The sequence below is a fragment of the Octopus bimaculoides genome, chromosome 17 (genome assembly GCF_001194135.2).
Source record: "Octopus bimaculoides isolate UCB-OBI-ISO-001 chromosome 17, ASM119413v2, whole genome shotgun sequence".
NCBI lineage: Eukaryota > Metazoa > Mollusca > Cephalopoda > Octopoda > Octopodidae > Octopus > Octopus bimaculoides.
Genome location: NC_068997.1, coordinates 5,637,795 through 5,656,272, shown reverse-complemented (window position 1 = coordinate 5,656,272; position 18,478 = coordinate 5,637,795). Strand labels below are relative to the sequence as shown.

The 18,478-nt window shown below is 36.2% G+C and overlaps 1 protein-coding gene across 1 annotated transcript in view; it reads left to right on the top strand.

Moving 5' to 3' along the window:
• LOC106868964 (phosphatidylinositol 3-kinase catalytic subunit type 3) overlaps positions 1-13,520 on the top strand; it is a 77,725-nt gene extending 64,205 nt beyond the window's left edge. Inside the window, exons 15-23 of the mRNA XM_014914439.2 lie at positions 262-402; positions 1,149-1,277; positions 2,150-2,219; positions 3,417-3,566; positions 4,413-4,487; positions 4,947-5,115; positions 7,509-7,599; positions 10,965-11,090; positions 11,811-13,520. Of these exons, the coding sequence (XP_014769925.1) occupies positions 262-402; positions 1,149-1,277; positions 2,150-2,219; positions 3,417-3,566; positions 4,413-4,487; positions 4,947-5,115; positions 7,509-7,599; positions 10,965-11,090; positions 11,811-11,825 (966 nt within the window). The 3' untranslated portion in view covers positions 11,826-13,520. The remainder of the gene's footprint in view (positions 1-261; positions 403-1,148; positions 1,278-2,149; positions 2,220-3,416; positions 3,567-4,412; positions 4,488-4,946; positions 5,116-7,508; positions 7,600-10,964; positions 11,091-11,810) is intronic.
• The last annotated feature ends 4,958 nt before the right edge of the window (positions 13,521-18,478 follow it).

Sequence of the window (18,478 nt, the reverse complement as noted above, 5' to 3'; positions counted from 1 at the left end):
ATATATATATATATATATACAAATAAAAGGGTAAAGGATTATTAATTTATTAATAAATTAATAATTAATAATTTTTACCAAGCCCTTCGATATGTAAACACCATTATCAGTGAAGAACTTATTTAAAAGTTCTTATACATTTAGCACTTTAGCTGCTATTTCTGAACTTCGGTATGTGGTGAAGCAACTGTCGCTGATCCCTTAATTATGTGTATATATATATATATATATATAATCATATTTCCTTCTTCTGCTCCTTAGATTGAAAAACTACAGGGATTATTAAGAGATCCTCTCGAAGCATTCAAGTTTAATTTTGCTGAATTTGAACCTCTACCTCTTCCTCTTGACCCAGATGTATTAGTGCGAGCTATCATACCTGATAGAGCCTCGCTATTTAAGGTAAGCTAACTAATAGTTAACAATTATTAATTTATGATTAATTCAAGTTTGCATGCCTTATTGGGTTAATGGATTTTGAAGATATTATTGTTTGATTATACATAAGAATAATTTGTGTAGCCATGCACTATAATGAATTTGAGGGTCATAATTTCTGGATTGCAATTCAGATCTAGTCTGGGACTCTTTGAATTCCATTACTATCAGAACCACAAAGGCACTCTCATAGTTAAACTGTTTGTGTGTGTGTGTGTGTGTGTAAATATATTTGTATGTATTTATTGAAGAGTGGCTGTATGGTTAAGAATTTATTTCATAGCTGCATGGTTTTGTGTTCAATCCACTGCGTATCTTGAACAAGTGTATTCAACAATAACCTCAGGCCAACTAACAACAGTGTTTTGTAAATGAATTTGGTAGACAGAAACACCATGTAGAAGCCTATTGTATCATAATCATCATCATTTAACATCCCTTTTTCCATGTTGGCATGGAGCTAAAAAGGCGGTATTGTTGTGAGTCTGTAGGTTTGTGGTAGATGTTGGTTGTGATTTGGTTATTAGGTGTTTTTATAATTAAGAGATCAAGAAAAGGGAGATGATGTTTGCTGAATTCTATAGTGAATTGAATGCTGGGATGTATGTTGTTAAGTATGGATTTGAATTCTAGAAGTTTTTCATATTATATTTATGTGTCTGTATGTGTACATTTGTGTGGATATCCCAATCTCTTCTGTTTTAATCTAGAGTGCCTTGATGCCCTCCCGCCTGTCTTTCTGTACAAGTGATGACAATGAGTATGTGACCATTTTCAAACATGGTGATGATCCCAGGCAGGACCAGCTCATACAACAAATACTCACACTCATGGATAAGGTAAGGCTGCTCTCATGCTTCACTCTCTTTATTGCATCCCCTCTCCCCACTCCACCATGTTAAATCTATCTATAATCTCTTTATAATAACAAATATGAATGTTGATTGGTTGACTTCTCCCGTCATATAGTGAAAAGAGGATAGTAAAAGAGAGATAGAGAAAGAATTAACATTAGAGGTATAGGATGAGTGTCATAACTTTCTGAACAATACACATTTTTTTTTTTCAAATGAAATTTTGTAGAGATAGGTTCTCATAGTAGATTGCAATTATGTTGATAAACCATAGAAAAATAACCACATGTAAAACAAGTTGGATATTTGGGCTAGATATGACCTGTTTAAATGCTAAAGGGTTAATAGTCTGGGAACTAATAATCTTATTAATGAGTCCTCTGAAACATTTAATTAACTCTAGGCACAAACAAGGTACTTGATGAAAGGTCAAGGTGTTTGAGTCATAATACAGGTATAAATATTGTAAATATACACTTTCAAGCTAAAGTCTCATTAACGACTCATCTCGTATATTTAGATATCTAACCCTTTCCCGACTATGTTACTAATTTCAGTATTACAAAAAAAATTCTTGTTTTAGGGGTTTTTTTTTTTTTTTTTTCCTGTTAAACACCTGTAATTTTATATAAGTTGATGCTGAATAAACTGAAGTGTGATGTTGTGAGATATTGGTCAAGAATATATTTAAATGTGAACATTTTAATTACATCTGTAACACATATAAATGATATTTACCTAAAAAATGGTGGGGGTTAATCAAGTATTGTATAATTCTGTTAATTTTACTGAATGACTCTGTGACTCTTGCATCATAAAATTAAAACACTGAACTATCTTTTCACTGTTCTTTTTAGCTGCTCAAACGAGAAAACCTTGACTTAAAATTGACTCCTTACAAAGTACTTGCTACAAGTAATAAAAATGGTGTGTATTACTCTAAAATAATTTACTATTGTTGGTGGTGATAATACAAATATAGTCAAGTTATTGAGCATCTAATCATCATTATCATCATCATAACATCCACTTTTCCATGCTTGCGTGGATCAGACAATTTGTCAAAGCCGATTTCATGTAGCCTGATGCCCTTCCTGTCACCAACCATCACCTATTTCCAAGTAAGGTAATATTTCCCTATGGCTTGACATGTTTTTGACAGAAGACTGCTTGCATGATAGTGATGTCTGGTAACTCCTATCATGCAATGCTATGATGTACTCAAACATACACAGATGCCCAGATATATATAAAAGACTTCTTTCAGAATCCATCTACCCATTTTAGCCATTCAAAAAACACACAAAAGCTGTTGACTACACTGAAACATTTATTATGTCATATCAAAATTTTTGTCGCACTCACTGCAGCCTAATCACTAACACAGTTCTACTGCAGTTCCATACAACTCTGTCAGTGGGTTGCAGTTAGTGCAACAAAAGTTTTGACATGAAATAATAAATGTTTAAGTAAAGTTAACAGCTTTTGTTTGTTTGTTTTTTTGATTGGCTGAAATGTGTCTTCTTATAGTAATCGCTTTAGTTTTCAATACTTGGTCTTAGATCAAGTCACTTGCCTGACAAATACAGTTCCAAAATATACATAAATGCATGTACAGGCATGTCTGTGTGGTTAAGCAGCTTGCTTTCCAATCATGTGATCTTAAGTTCAGTCTCTGTGTGTGGCACATTATGCAAGTGTCTTCCACTATAGCCCCAGGCTGACCAAAGCCTTGTGAGTGGATTTGGTTGACAGAAACTGAAAGAAGCCTGCTCTGTGTGTGTGTGTGTGTGTGTGTGCATATGTATGTACATTAGTCTCTGTGTGTTTACCTATGTTTTGGCATCATGTGATGATTATAAACAACCATCAGTCATACAAGCGATGTTGTTCATTTCCAGTCTTCCGTGGAAGATTGGTCATGGGAAATTGCTTGAAAACAGGTGAGGATTTGCAACAGGAAGAGCATCTGGCCTTAGAAAATATGTCTCAACAAATTCTGTCTGACCCCTGAAAGCATGGAAAATGGATGTTAAATAATAATAATACTGATACACACATCATCATCATCATCATCATCATCATCATCATCATCATCATCTGGTTTTATGTTTTCTATTTCAGGTTTTGTCCAGTTTATTGAGTCTGTGTCTGTGGCAGAAGCTCTGGCCAGTGAAGGTAGTATTCAAAACTATTTCCGTAAACAAGCTCCTGCCGAGGGAGTTCCTTATGGCATATCTCAGGAAGTGATGGACAACTATGTAAAAAGTTGTGGTAAGACCAGCATCCAACCATTACTTGGGACCACTTCTGGTCACTCTGTCTTATTGCTTATGTTATATATAAAAACTTTCACCAAGTGAAATCACTTATCAGTCATTATCATTTAGCATCTCTCTGCTATGCTGGCATGGGTTGGACAGTCTGACAGAATCCAGTGAGCCCAAAGACTTTGTCAAGCTCTGTTTTTGGCATGGGTGCCTGTCCTAATGCCAGCCACTTTACAAAGAATGCTGAGTACTTTTATCATGGCACTGACACTAGTGAGATCACCAAGTAATTTGCTAGACAAGAAAAAACAAGCCCCCTTGACTGTGGTGAGGTTGTACTAGAAAGGGAAGTGGCTTTGTGTTGAGAGGCTGTGACAGAGGGACAGGCACAGATGTCTTTTTGTAAAGAAAATACATGGCTTGCTCACATTGTATAAAAGTGGGGGGAAATACCTGGAAAGAAGACAATGATGATGGTGACAAAGAGTCAGAGCATACTCTCATAGTACAATAGGATGAATAAGTATAAGTGAAAATATGGATAAAGATTCAGGAAGAGTAGTTCATTAGAGTGTAAGAGGTGAGTAGATAATGTAATCCAAAATATACTTCATCTGGAAAAAAGATCTAACTAATGCTCATAGCTGGGACACTTTTGATCTTAGGTTTTCTAGATCCCAGCTGACCAAGGGCTAAACAACTGCAGCTGTAGTTGTTTGTAATAGCCAATGTTGAATCTGATAGAAGTGGGTTTGTTTCTGTTTATGTTTTTGTTTTTTATTCCATATAAATCTTTAATGAAGTGAATTTCACCTCTGTCATTTTTTTTTATGCTTTTTTACCATTTTAGCTGGTTACTGTGTTGTAACTTATTTGTTGGGTGTTGGAGACAGGCATCTGGATAATTTGTTGCTTACCAAAACAGGTCAGTACCATTTTACCATTCTCAGGGCATCATCATCATTGTCATCACTATCGTCATCATTATCATCATCATCATTGTCATAATTGTGTTCAATATCACTCCCTCCTCACAATCATGAAAACCTCAATGTGGTTGCTCACTGCTAGAAACAGCAGCTGAATTTCTCTCAAATCACACTCTGTTGTCTTAGGAAATTACACTTTTAATCACATGGTCCTGGATGCACTGTTTCCAGATAAAAGACAGGATGGTCACAACTGGAATGTCTCTGATCATAGGTCTACTTGATCAGGCCTAACTTGAGACTAAACAACAACTACCACACTTAAGTCCCCATCTACCAGTCTACTACAAGGTCAATGATATTGACTAAACTTTATCCCCTCAAAATTGCTGGCCTTGTGTCTAAATCAGAAACTGTTGTCATAAATATTTAAGAAAATTGTTCTTGTGTTGTAGGTCGTCTTTTCCATGTAGATTTTGGTTACATCTTGGGCCGAGATCCCAAACCTCTTCCTCCACCAATGAAACTCAGCAAAGAAATGGTAGAAGCTATGGGGGGAACCAATTCTGACCATTTCCATGACTTCAAAAAGCTTTGCTACACAGCGTTTCTTCATCTACGCAGGTAAGACATTATTATTGTTATTATTATTAAGGGAGTGAGCTGGCAGAAACGTTAGCATGCCAGGCAAAATGCTTAGCAGTATTTCGTCTGTCTTTGTTTTGAGTTCAAATTCCACTGAGGTCAACTTTGCCTATCATCCTTTTGGAGTCAGTAAAATAAGTACCAGTTGAGCACCAGGGTTGATGCAATTAATTTATCCCTTTCCAAAAATTGCTGGCCTTGTTATTATTATTATTATTATTATTATTAGTGTTATTAATATGGCAGTGAGCTGGCAGAATTGTTAGCACACCAGGCAAAATGCTTAGTTGTATTTTGTCCATCTTTATGTTGAGTTCAAATTCTGCTAAGATTGACTTGCCTTTCATCCTTTCAGGGTTGATAAAATAAGTACCAGTTGAACACTGAGGTCGATGTAGTCGGCTTAGCCCTTCTCCAAAAACTGCTGGCCTTGTGCCAAAATTTGAAACCATTACTAATATTAATAATAGCACAAGACTCCTATTAATACGAAACAAAAGGTCCACATGTCATCATCTCTGCCTGCTATGATACTTGAGCTTTGGTTTACCCTGGTTGGTCAATGATCTCTTGACCCTGAATAAATTTCTATTGCAAAATATATATATATCTACCTACCTACCTACACACACTGATGCTCTGTTCGAGTAGCTGTAGTCTGTTGAGCTAAACTTAGTAAATATTTCCTGCAGACCAACGGTAGGATAAAATATAATGTTGAAGCTGACTGACAGGATTTGCACACTGTCATTATGTCATTAATCAACAAAATTAATTATGGCTCAACTTGTTACTACTTCTGCCACCCTTACAGGCCTGATAATAATATCACAATAAATTGTATAAAGATAATAGTAAAAATAATGGCTTCAAATTTTTAGCACCTGGCCAGTAATTTTAAGAAGTGGGGGTTAGTTTGCATGCTTTCATAAAGGATTGGAAATTAAACAAAGTTTGACATATATATATATTTGAGACAATTAATAAAGTTCATTGACTAGTTATCATTAACTGTAATCATGCAACATCTTGCAAGAAACAAATCAGTTCTATAAATGTTTACCTAATGCAGCATACCAGGCAAGCTTGCTTGTATTAATATTATTAGAAGACATGGATATTAATGATAACAGAAAGCATCATTAATATTTAATATTATTAAAAGACATTATGAATATTAATTACACAGGGCATTATTGCTTTTATTCTTCTTCTTCTTATTATTATTATTATTATTACTACTACTAGGATTAATTGAGTCTTGTGCTATTATTAATATTAGTAATAGTTTCAAATTTTGGCACAAGGCCAGCAGTTTTGGGGGGAAGGGGTAAGCCGACTACATCGACCTCAGTGTTCAACTGGTACTTATTTTATCAACCCTGAAAGGATGAAAGGCAAGTCAATCTTAGCAGAATTTGAACTCAACATAAAGATGGACAAAATACAACTAAGCATTTTGCCCGGTGTGCTAACAGTAGCTGGCAAATCAGTAGAACAGAAAATTATAAAAAAGCCTTGCAATATTTATGTTCCTTTTAAGGCAATGAGCTGGCCGAATCGTTAGCACACCAGGCAAAATGCTGAGCAGCATTTCTTTTGACTTCACATTCTGAGTTCAAATGTTGCTGGTATCAACTTTGCCTTTCATCTCAGTGTCAATAAAATATGGACCAGTTGAGCATTGGGGCCAATGTAATCAACTTTCACCCTCCCCCACAATTGCTGGTCTTGTGTCAAAATTTGAAACCTTTATTATATTCCTTTATATAAAGGTATTCAGTTCTAACCAGGATCAACTTTACTTTTTTTTTTTTTTTTTTTTTTTTTGTTCGAATGTTGGTAAGATCAGTACCAGTGAAGTATTGGAATTAGAGTATTAATGAACTATTCCCAATCCTCAAAAATGTGTGGTTTTATGCCTTTCTCAGAAAATTGTGCATTGTCTCCTTAGTCCATAGTAACAGTGAACTGTCTCCTTCCTTATCTATCCCATAAAAACAGTGTGCTGTCTCCTTTCTTAGCTACCCATAGCAATAATGAACTGTCTCCTTCCTTAGCTACCCATAGTAACAGTGTGCTGTCTCCTTCTTTAGCTATCCTGTTGCTGTAGTAAACTATCTTTTTATCTACCCCAAAGCAACAAGGAACTTTTCTTAGCTAACCCACAGCAACTGTAAATCGTCTCCTTAGCTACCCAATAGCAAAAGTGAACTGTATCCTTAGCAATGCCATAGCAATAGTGAACTATCTCTTAAGCTACCCCCATTGCAACAGTGAGCTGCCTCCTTAAGTACCCCATAACAACAGGGAACTATCTCCTTCCTTAAATACCCTACACCTAAACTCTTCTCTCTCTTTTTCTATTTCAGGTCATCTAATTTAATATTAAATCTCTTCTCTCTTATGGTTGATGCCAACATTCCAGATATTGCTCTTGAACCAGATAAAACAGTGAAAAAGGTAAATGTATCCCCAACCACCACCACGAACTGCTTCGTGTCCACACACCATCACCCTCCTATCTTTATTACTTAAATGTGTCTCACCATTCAACTCCATTCTAAACACTTTTTCCTATCCTTCTTGCTGTGAACTGATACCAACCCCCAAGAATTTCCTCCCCAGACAGTTTCTTAGAGATGGTCTTTGTTGAACATCAATTTTCTGCAAACTGAGAAGTTGACTTGTAAAGATCATACCTCACACCTCTCCTGATGATTATATATATGATAGCAACAAAACAAGTTTGATCTCTAAACTTGTCTATTTTGCACCATGCATAATACATCATGCACAGGCATGGCTGTGTGATTAAGGAGCTTGCTTTGCAACCACATGGTTCAGTCCCATTTCTTGCCAACATGGTCATGCGTCTCCTATAGCTCCAACCAATACCTTGTGTGTGAATTTGGTAGACAGAACCTGTGTGAAAGCTCGTCACACACACACACATATACATGCGGGAGTGTTGAAAAGTTCCTGGCGTTAAGGGTATCACAAAAGGCCTGGTTGGAGGCTCAGCCTTCTGAGTTCTTGTACAGGGCTTAGAAAAACTGAAGGACCCCTGCAACAAGTGCATGAATTTAAGAGGGGAATGTATTGAATAAAATCATAATCAACTGTTCCTTCTGTATTTTCTTTTACCCAAAGCCAGAAACTTTTCAGCACTCCATCATATATATATATTTATAATGGTTAAACAATAATTGATATACAATAGGATGGAACGTCGGAGTCATCGCCTATTTGTAATGGTTAGTTCTATGTTGCAATCGAGGGTCACCAATTGTAATGGTTTCTTAAGGTGCTGGTTGCCAGTATGCAAAGTGAAAGAACAGCAATTGAAGTTTTAATTTACCGTTACTTTGTATATATCCAAAACCACGACAGGTTGGTATGTATAATTAGTAAATGGAAAAGCATGCGAGGTAAAAAGAGTTAATTTCGGCTGGTATGTGTGTACACAATCTCATAGTAGTTTATAGAGAGAGATATGGTAATGTTACAGAGAAAAGAAAGTGAGTTACTAAAAGTGAGATAGTCAAGGATAGTTGTCTCACATAGTCGCTGATTGTAACTTTCTTTTTCTCTCTGGCCGTTTGGTCTCTAGTGGCTGCCTGCTTGTGGCTATGACTCTAGTTGTCCATTCACACTCACTGATGGTCACTTTCTCTAACTGACTTTGGCTTACAGAGTTCTTGTTTTTATTGCTATCCAAAACTAGCCAGAAGGATAGACATATTGTTGAGAACAATAGATTTCGTTGGCGGTCTGTGATATCTCTATTCTAGCTATTGGTGGCCTAGAAGAGGTTAGAAGTGTTAAGTGGCAAAGCATCTGGCATCTGGCAAATGTAACTGCTGTCACTCACAGAAAAACTATCGTTTTACCTACCGTGAGAAAAGTGCTGTTGAAGTGTTAAGTGATATTTGGCTATCGAGGATCGAATTCATGCTATGCCTGCATGAAGCCACTCCATATATATGATAATGTATATATGTAGGTGCAGGTATAGCTGTGATAAAAAGTTTGCTTCTTTATGTCTGTTTGTCTTTGTTTGCCCCCTCTATGTAATGCCTTCATGGCAAAATTTATGAAATAAAGAAGTTTTCTTCTCAACCACATGGTCCCAGGTTCAGTCCCACTGCATGGCACCTTGGGCAAGTGCCTTTTACTATAGTCCCAGGCCAGCCAAAGCTTTGTGAGTAGATTTGGTACACAGAAACTGAAAAAGCGTGTTGTGCATATATAATATACAATGTGTATGTGTTGGTGTATAGGTTGTCTTGACATGATATGATTGTTGTAAATTAATATCATTTAATCATTTATTTCCAGTATTCTGTGAAAATATGTCTGGCCCTGGCTATGGGGAAATATCTTGCTTGGGAACAGGTGAGGTGGACAGGAAGAGCATCTGGCCATAGAAAGTCTGTCTCAACAAAACTCACCAACCAATGCAAGCATGGAAAGATGGATGTTATAATAATGATGATGATGTGTGTGTCTTTGTGTTTGTCCCCACCCCATCATTGGGCAACCATTGTTGGTTTGTTCATGTCCTTGTGACTTAAGGGCTCAGTAAAAGACACCAATAGAATATGTGCCAGGCATAAAAAAATAAGTAATGGGGATATGTTCAACTAAACCCTTTTGCTTTCCAACCATGAGGCATCTTAGACAAGTGTCTTCTACTGTAGCTCTGAGCCAACCAGAGACTAGATTTGACAGACAGAAACTCAAAGAGGTTTGCCATGTGTGTGTCTTTGTACTTGTGTTTGTCCTTCACCACCACTTGACAACTGGTGTTGGTTTGTTCATTTCAAATAATTTAATGGTTTGGCAAAAGAGACTGCAGTTGATTTGTTTGACTAAATCCTTCAAGGTGGTTCCTCAGCATTGTCACAGTCCAATGACTAAAACAACTATTTGACAAAAGATATATATTGTTGCTGTTATGCAAAAGTGTCGTAAGTCCAAAACATTGCTTTTTCAGAAAATGAAAAAATAGTCTCACCATTCCATTTCTTTTTACATTAACAACAGTTTCAGCTAAAAAATAATACTTTGTTCGGTGCATAAAATCGTAACTCCATGCATGTATGATATTTTCAGTCAGAAATATTTTTGCAAAACTGTTGTATGTGGGACATGAAAAATGCTAAACTGTTGTACTACACTTTGTTAATTTTCATATCTTGATATCTGAAGCAGCTGGAGATACAATAGTTTGACCAAAAGTACCATCTATTACAAGCAGAATTAAATATTGAAAAAAAACACATTTGGCCAAATTTAGACATACGGCAGTTTAACATAATAGCAACAATATATTCGCTTTTTCCTTCCTCTCCAATGTCCCTCACTTACAGGGGCTACTTTAAGGCCTTAGCAAGTTACAATGCAATCTTCACTAGTGCTAAGGTCAGGATAAAAGCACCCAGTATACTCTGTAAAGTGGTTGGTATTAGGAAGGGTATCCAACCTTAGAAACCATGCCAAAGTAGACATTGGAGCTCAACACAGTCTGCCAACTTGTCAGGGCCTAAACCATGCCAATATGGAGTATGGGCATTAAATGATGACAGTGATGAGGTGTGTGTATTTATTTTGTATTAATTCTGAGACAAAATCAATGTAGCATGGTGTGTGACAAGATTGGATCTTTGAATTATAGTCAGTGCATGTGTGTGCATGCATGCACATGTATATATGTGTGTGTGTCTGCATGAGCCATATGTATGTGTGCCTGCATGAAGGCATATGTATGTGTGTGTCTGTCTGTATCTACATCAGCTTGAAATATCCATTCCAATCTTTTCCAGGTCCAAGATAAATTTGCTCTTCACCTGACTGATGAAGAAGCTGTCCATTATATGCAAAATTTGATTGATGACAGTGTTTCAGCCATAATGCCTGCCTTTGTGGAGCAACTCCACAAGATGGCTCAGGTAAGTCTTCTGTTTCCATTGTAAACCCTCCTCCCATCACCCCTGCCCTTCCCCCTCTCCATCCAACATATTATGGCAGGAGAATGGATGAACCAGTTGACCACCAGACAAAGCACGTATTGGTATTTGGTTATATTCTAAGCCCCTTTTACCACCAAATCTTCCCCAGATCCACTTTGCTTTTCAACCTTCTGAAGTTCATAAATGATGTACTGTGACTGTGGTTGAGGCAATGAACTATATACCCCCAGGCAGTGATGTTCCAGCTTGATCACAAACTGAAATCAGTTAAAAAACAAATTGTCCAGCCACCGAAAATTGAAGCGCCAGTGTTCTTCTATAGTTTGTTTTGCTTGATTGATTTCTTCAGTCTCCACCTTGTTAGTTAGGTAAGCAACTACAGAAGCCAGGAAGTCCAACATTTTTATTATCAATGATTTAGAAAGTAAAAATAGAAAACTAACCTCTATTTTTTTTTTTTCTTTTAAAATTTTATTTGATTTAATAATAAGTAATTCCTACTTTGAATCTAAAAATTGTAAATTCTTTTTTTTTTTTTCATAACAATAGAATAGTAGATAAATAGGATTTTTTAACCTATGTTATTATTTACAGTTTTATCTACTTCAAAGTTGTACCATTTAAAAAAACAATTTACTTAGTATCTATTGACATTTCTAAATTCTTTTAATATAAATATTTGCCTTTTATCTTTGACAGTACTGGAGGAAATGAGCATGAGCAGTTGTTTTGTTTAAAATGGCAACATGATGATATCTGTAATATCGATATGGACTGTGGGATGATATCTACAATCACATGAGCAGTTAGTGTTATCAACAATAACGACATACTTGGTGATATCGATATAAATATATTTGGTGTCATTGACAGTGTCAACATGAAACCATGTGGTGATATTTATGATGTCAACACAAACAGCTTGTAATATTAATAGCAGCAACATGAGAACACTATGTGATATTTAATATATTGACCTGACACTTATTGCTACCAGTAATATCAACAAGGATAGTCTGCAATATCATGGATACTTGGTGATACCATTATTATTATTATGTCATATCTGGACATGTTTTAGTTCAACAATATCATATTTTATACACCAACATGACATTCTTATAAATGGATATGATGAGGTTCACCTATATCCTGTTAGAAACACAATCCTCAGTGGTATTAACAATATCAACATTATCTGTGTTGATATCAAAAATCATTTATATAACAGCAATATCGTATTGTACATGAATACCAACTTGTGCATGAGCACTTGGTGTAATATCACTCATATTGTACAAAGATATTTAAGTGGTATCAGTAATAATACTACACCTGAACAATTAGCGATAGCAAATAATGTATCTTGTTATATATATCAGAACAGTTGGTGATATCAAAATATCTCATATTGATAATGTTATATATACACACACACACACATACATTTACAATTGTTGATCTCCAACAATATAGCATGTTATATATAAATATGCAGTTGTTGATATCAAGCAATATTTTATGAGACATATATGCATCTAGACCACTGGTGTTATCAAAGCTAAACATTATACATGTGTGTACATGTGCAATTAGTGATATCACTATATCATGTTAGTTGTACAACATGTTGGTATCAACATCACATACTACTCTACACAGACAACTTTGTGATAACCAGTAATATCATAAAAAAACATGGACACTGCCTGATATTATTTTTTTCCTTTCTCATGATCACCCCCTCCCCCCACAAAAACTGTGATACAAACCTGGTGAAGGATGTTATTGGAGACTTTGTCCTTTCTTTTTTGTTTCCTTCATATTTTTCCTCTTCATTTCTCTTGAGAATTATCTGTTTACCTTCCATGACTAATAAATAAAAGATTGATGATGATGATGATGATTGTCGACTGCACACTACAGAAATTATTTGTCCAAATTGAAGAAAGAGACTAAATTGGTTTTCTTCTGTTGTCTTCATTTTGTCTTCTTTCTTTCTTAATTTGTCTTTCTCTATGCTTCTTTCCTTTTTTTTGTTTGTTTTTTTCTTATTTTTATTTTCTCCCCACCCCATTTTGTTTATTGTCTGTGGAACTACAGAACAATCCAGGGCTCACATACTTGTTCTAAAACTCTGAACAACACAAAGACATATGTACAAAAGTTTTTCTCTGGAAATGTCCAATACTTGCTGACTTGTAAAATTTGGTGTCATTTGCAGCAGTGGTGACGATCATTCTCTTTCCTTCTCTACTCACCTCTTGCTGCATACACACATTTCCACAATAATTTAAGTTTAAATTAAGATAAATTAATAGAAATAATTAAAAAAATATTAAAGAAATATAAAGACACGAGAAAAAATTTTAAATTAATTAAAAGAGAACAAAAATGATAAAAATTTTCCACCTATTGTTTGTGTTCAGTATTTTTTCCTATTTTTGTGTTGTGCTTTGGAGGCAATCATATTGCAAAGTCTCTTCATGAGTTTATTAATGTAGTTTACAGAGATGGTGCTGTTCCTAAAAACTGGCAAGATTTTTTTTTTTTTTTTTTTTTTTAGAAAGGCAATAGTATCAGAATAAAATGTACCAACTCCAGATGTATTACTCTGCTGTCAGATTTCAGCAAGGTTCTGATATATACATCTGTATAATTGATGTCTTTCCTGAATCTCTGTGTAGTTTGCATCCTGGTAGAGGAACAATGGATACGATTTTTATATCAAGATAAATACAGATGAGGAGAACTTGAGAAATTTTGTCCAAATTTTCATTATCTAATAAAAAGCTTTCAATAATGTGAATGAGGCAGTTATGTCAAAAATACTCTACCAACTTGTTGGTTTGCATAACTTTGTATTGTTAATTACCCTATTTGCCGGCATATATGATACACCCTATTTTACAAGGATATTTTGTGGCAAAAACAAATTTACATACAGTTTACTGTATGTAATAAGTTTGTTCTAACAGAATGTGATATTTTAGCTAGTTTTCAATATGTCAGGGTGACAAGCTGGCAGAACCTAGCAGCATTTTGTCTATCTTAATGTTCTGAGGTTAACTTTGCCTTTCATCCCTTCAGGGTCAATAAAATAAGTACCAGTTGAGCAATGGGGTCAATGTAATCAACTTAATCCTCCCCCAAACTTGCTGTACCAAAAGTTGAAGTCAATATTTTATTATTAGTAACAATTATTGTACTTAACAGACATACGCTCCTCTGGCTTTTTAGTTACTTGGTCTTCTATCCATAATGCAACTACTTTAGATGCAGGGCAATTTTTAGATACATTTAAAGATTAAAAAAAAAAACATGTCCAATGTACTGACCAATACAGTAAATCATTTTATGATGAAATGAAAGCATGGATGGGTGTCAACATCAATGTGAACTTATAGGGACCCATTCCTGTTGTAAATGGTGTCTGTTGTATCTTGATGTAACATTTGCTTTTACTGCAGGTTGTTCTTACATGTATTATATGTGAGGTACAATTTAGCTAGTTTTCAATATATCAGGGTGACAAGCTGGCAGAACCTAGCAGCATTTTGTCTATCTTAATGTTCTGAGGTTAACTTTGCCTTTCATCCCTAGTTGATAGCTTCCGCTATCTGGGTGACCAAGTTAGTAGTGGGGGAGGGTGCGCTGAAAGAATAAGAATAGCCTGGGCAAAGTTCAGAGAGCTCTTACCTCTGCTGGTGACAAAGGGTCCCTCTCTCAGAGTAAAAGGCAGACTGTATGACGCATGTGTACGAACAGCCATGCTGCATGACAGTGAGACATGGGCCATGACTGCTGAGGACATGTGTAAGCTCGCAAGGAATGAAGCCAGTATGCTCTGATGGATGAGTAATGTCAGTGTGCATACCTGACAGAGTGTAAGTATCTTGAGAGAAAAGTTGAACCTAAGAAGCATCAGTTGTGGAGTGCAAGAGAGACGATTGCACGGGTGTGGACATGTGGCGAGAATGGATGAGGATAGCTGTGTGAAAAAGTGCCACACCCTAGTGGTTGAGGCAGGCCCAGGAAGATCTGGGATGAGGTGGCGAAGCACGACCTCCGAACATTAGGCCTCACCGAGGCAATGACTTGTGACCGAAATATGCTGTGCGTGAGAAGACCAAGATGCAAACGATTGCATAACTTGGTTGCTTCGTTGGTTCAAGAGACATTACTCTTGATGACATACGTTAATTTCTCTACCTCTATATATACAGGGTGCGATGGGTAAATTGTCGCAATTTTAGATTTTCAATTTCACACATGTGCATTGTTTTTGATTTTGTCAACTACACAGTATAGTAAGGTCAGTTGGATACCATCTGCGAGGAAAATCAGCACCATGACAATTCACTCTACCAGAAATTTGGAAATAACATGCTGTACTGCTTAGCATTCACACCAGAAGATCCAATATGTACATTTCAGAGTGCTTGATGTGTCAATCTGAGGACAATGAAGAGGATTCAGAAAGAGTTGATGAGTTTAATGGTGATGACGAAGGTACAGTAGCTCGGAAAACTTACTCTGATCATTCTGATAAGAAAAGAACTGAATTTGTTTGTAAGATTCAGGCCATGATTGACAATGATCCCTCCAACTCAATCAGGTCCATTGCTACAGATATGGGAGTGTCTGAGTTTCTTATCAGGGAGATAGTTCATGAAGACATACAGTATTCATTTATCCTCATACAAGATGATAAAGGGCCAATTTTTATCCCAAGCCATCAAGGACAAGAGAAAGACCGTGTCCCAAAGTTTTTGAACAAACTCAAGCATCCCCTCCAACTGAACATGCTTGGGTTTTTCTCAGAAACATTTCTGCCAGGATCTGATGGTGAAGACATAGAACAACCGTTGGCTTGCCCTGTACCAAGAGTGATAAAAATCAAAACATCCAATCAACATCATGGTGTTTGGAATAATCACTACTAATGGCAACATTATGCCCCCATTCAGCTTCCCACACGGCCTCAGATTCAATACGGAGGCCTACATCAAGTGCCTGGAGGAGGTAGTGCAGCCCTGGGTCAAGAGGGTGGCTGCTGAAAGATCCTGTCTGGCAACAGTACTCTGTAACACGCCACACAAGCAGAACCCAGTCATGGCTATCAGACAATTTTTGCGACATCTGGCCACCTAGCTCCCCAGATTGCAACCCCCTTGATTATTATGTGTGGGGCACAGTTGGGTGAGAGACCAACAAAACTCCTTGCAACACCAAAAATGAACTGAAGGCAAGGATTAAGGTAGCATTTATCAACTTAAGTAAGGAGACCATCCAGAAGAGTTGCAGGAGATTCCAAAGTCGTCTGGAGGCTGTGGTTGAAGCCAATGGCAATTTTATTGAATAAATTTACTCTTTAGTATTTCAAGATATTTTTATGTAATTTTGGTAAATATATCTATTAAAATGAGATGTCAGTGTTATTTTCATTTTTGCATAGTTTAGACAATTTATTCACTGCACCCTGTAGATATAAAACTGAGGATGTGTGTGTGTGTGTGTGTGTGTAAATCTGCAGAACTTCTGAAGTTCACAACTGATTTTCTCCAAACTGGGAGCATACATTACTTATATTCCAGAGATGGTTTTAGACTTTAAAAATGTTTCAAGTAATGGGTCTCCTGAGGGCAGAAAACCCCCTTTCCTGGGGAACGAATGACTGCCTGCATGGTTCTCACATTGCTTCTGTTCAAACTGGAAAAACAGTGGCTGAAATGATATAAGTAGGTTTTATTAAATGGATGAACTGATGTAGACTTCAAACTGCATTGTCTAAGTGGTAGCAATAATAGCCTGTTTCCATAGCAATTTGTTGGGATAAAATCCATTTGGAATACACTATGTTTATTATGAAAAGTATGCTAAAATGTGTTAAATCTTGAGCAACTATTCAACTATTTTCTTTTAACTTCAGTATCAAAGTTTTCCTTCTAAGCATAGATGAAGCCCACAAAAATATACTTTAGCTATTGATTACAAATTGAAATATCACATGTACATTAGCCTACTAATTTATGGGGTCTAGGGCCGAACCACATTAGTTAGAGACCAAGTCCATGTCCTTAATGTGACCTTGCGTGCCCAGACGCTGCATGCAGAATTGTTTTTGCTTGGGAGCTGAGTTGTCCTCACAATCACATAGACGTAGTTCTTATGTCTGCTGATTGTTCAGCAGGGCAGAGGGAGCGCCAACAGCTGCAAAGGGGAGTGTATCCACTGAGAGCTTTTTGGTGCATTCAAAAATCACATACCCACCACCCATTTTTCCATGACAAGGTTAGGGCTTGGACTCTTCCAAACAGATGCATGACATGACATTTAGTCGAATTAGCCCTTCATTTACTCCACAAATGTTTTGTCCCCAATTCTGTACTTCCCCGTATCACGTTTCAACTTAATTGCACCATATATACAAACTATGCCGTTTAAATCCCGAGCAACACCAGGTAGGTCTGCTAGTTTATTATAAAACAAAAAGAAAGGATTATATTATGTATAAAATAAGATATGAGGGTCCTGGTTGGAACATCTTTGATCATAGTTCTCATTCATGTCCAAACTGAAGCAACAACAAAAACAACAAGGTATATATAGACAGTTTTTTATTATTATTATTATCATCATTCAGTACAAAAAAATGTTCCTTGAATATTATTTGCATATCAACAATTCCATTTATGTCCAATTGAATTTTATTTATTTTTATAACATCATCTTCGGCTTAAAGCTGAGAACACGATGCAATGTGGTAATGTTGGTGTATGCACCATGTGATACAGTGTGAACATGGTGTGGCTGTCTTGGTATACACCATGTGGTACAACAATGCACATATGATGTGGTATACACCAAGTTGTACCTTACACAGTGTATGCACTATGTGGTACTCAATATACACACCATGGTATGGTAGTGCTGGTGTACAAGACATGTGGCACACAGTGTACACATGATGTGACATTCTGAATGCTGGTGTTAGTGTTCATTTAAACTTGAGAGCTGTTATTGTTTATTTATATTTTTTTAAAATTTTGTCTTAAAATTTTTTTTTCCCTGCCAAAAATTGAAACACAAACGTTGTTGCTAAAAAAAAATATCATTTTCATGTACTTGCTCCCATTTTTTTTCTTTTCACTTTTTTTTTTTACACCAATTCTGGCAAACTAAAATATTGGTGTCAAGTTTTGTTTGTTTTTCTTTTGTTTTTTTTTTCCAGAGGATACCAACAAAGACGATAATTTGATGGAGATGGTAATGATAATGTAGATGATGATGATTGGTGAAGACGATGATGGTGAGGAGAAGGAGTATGACAGATAATGATGATGATGATGACAAACTTCAACTAC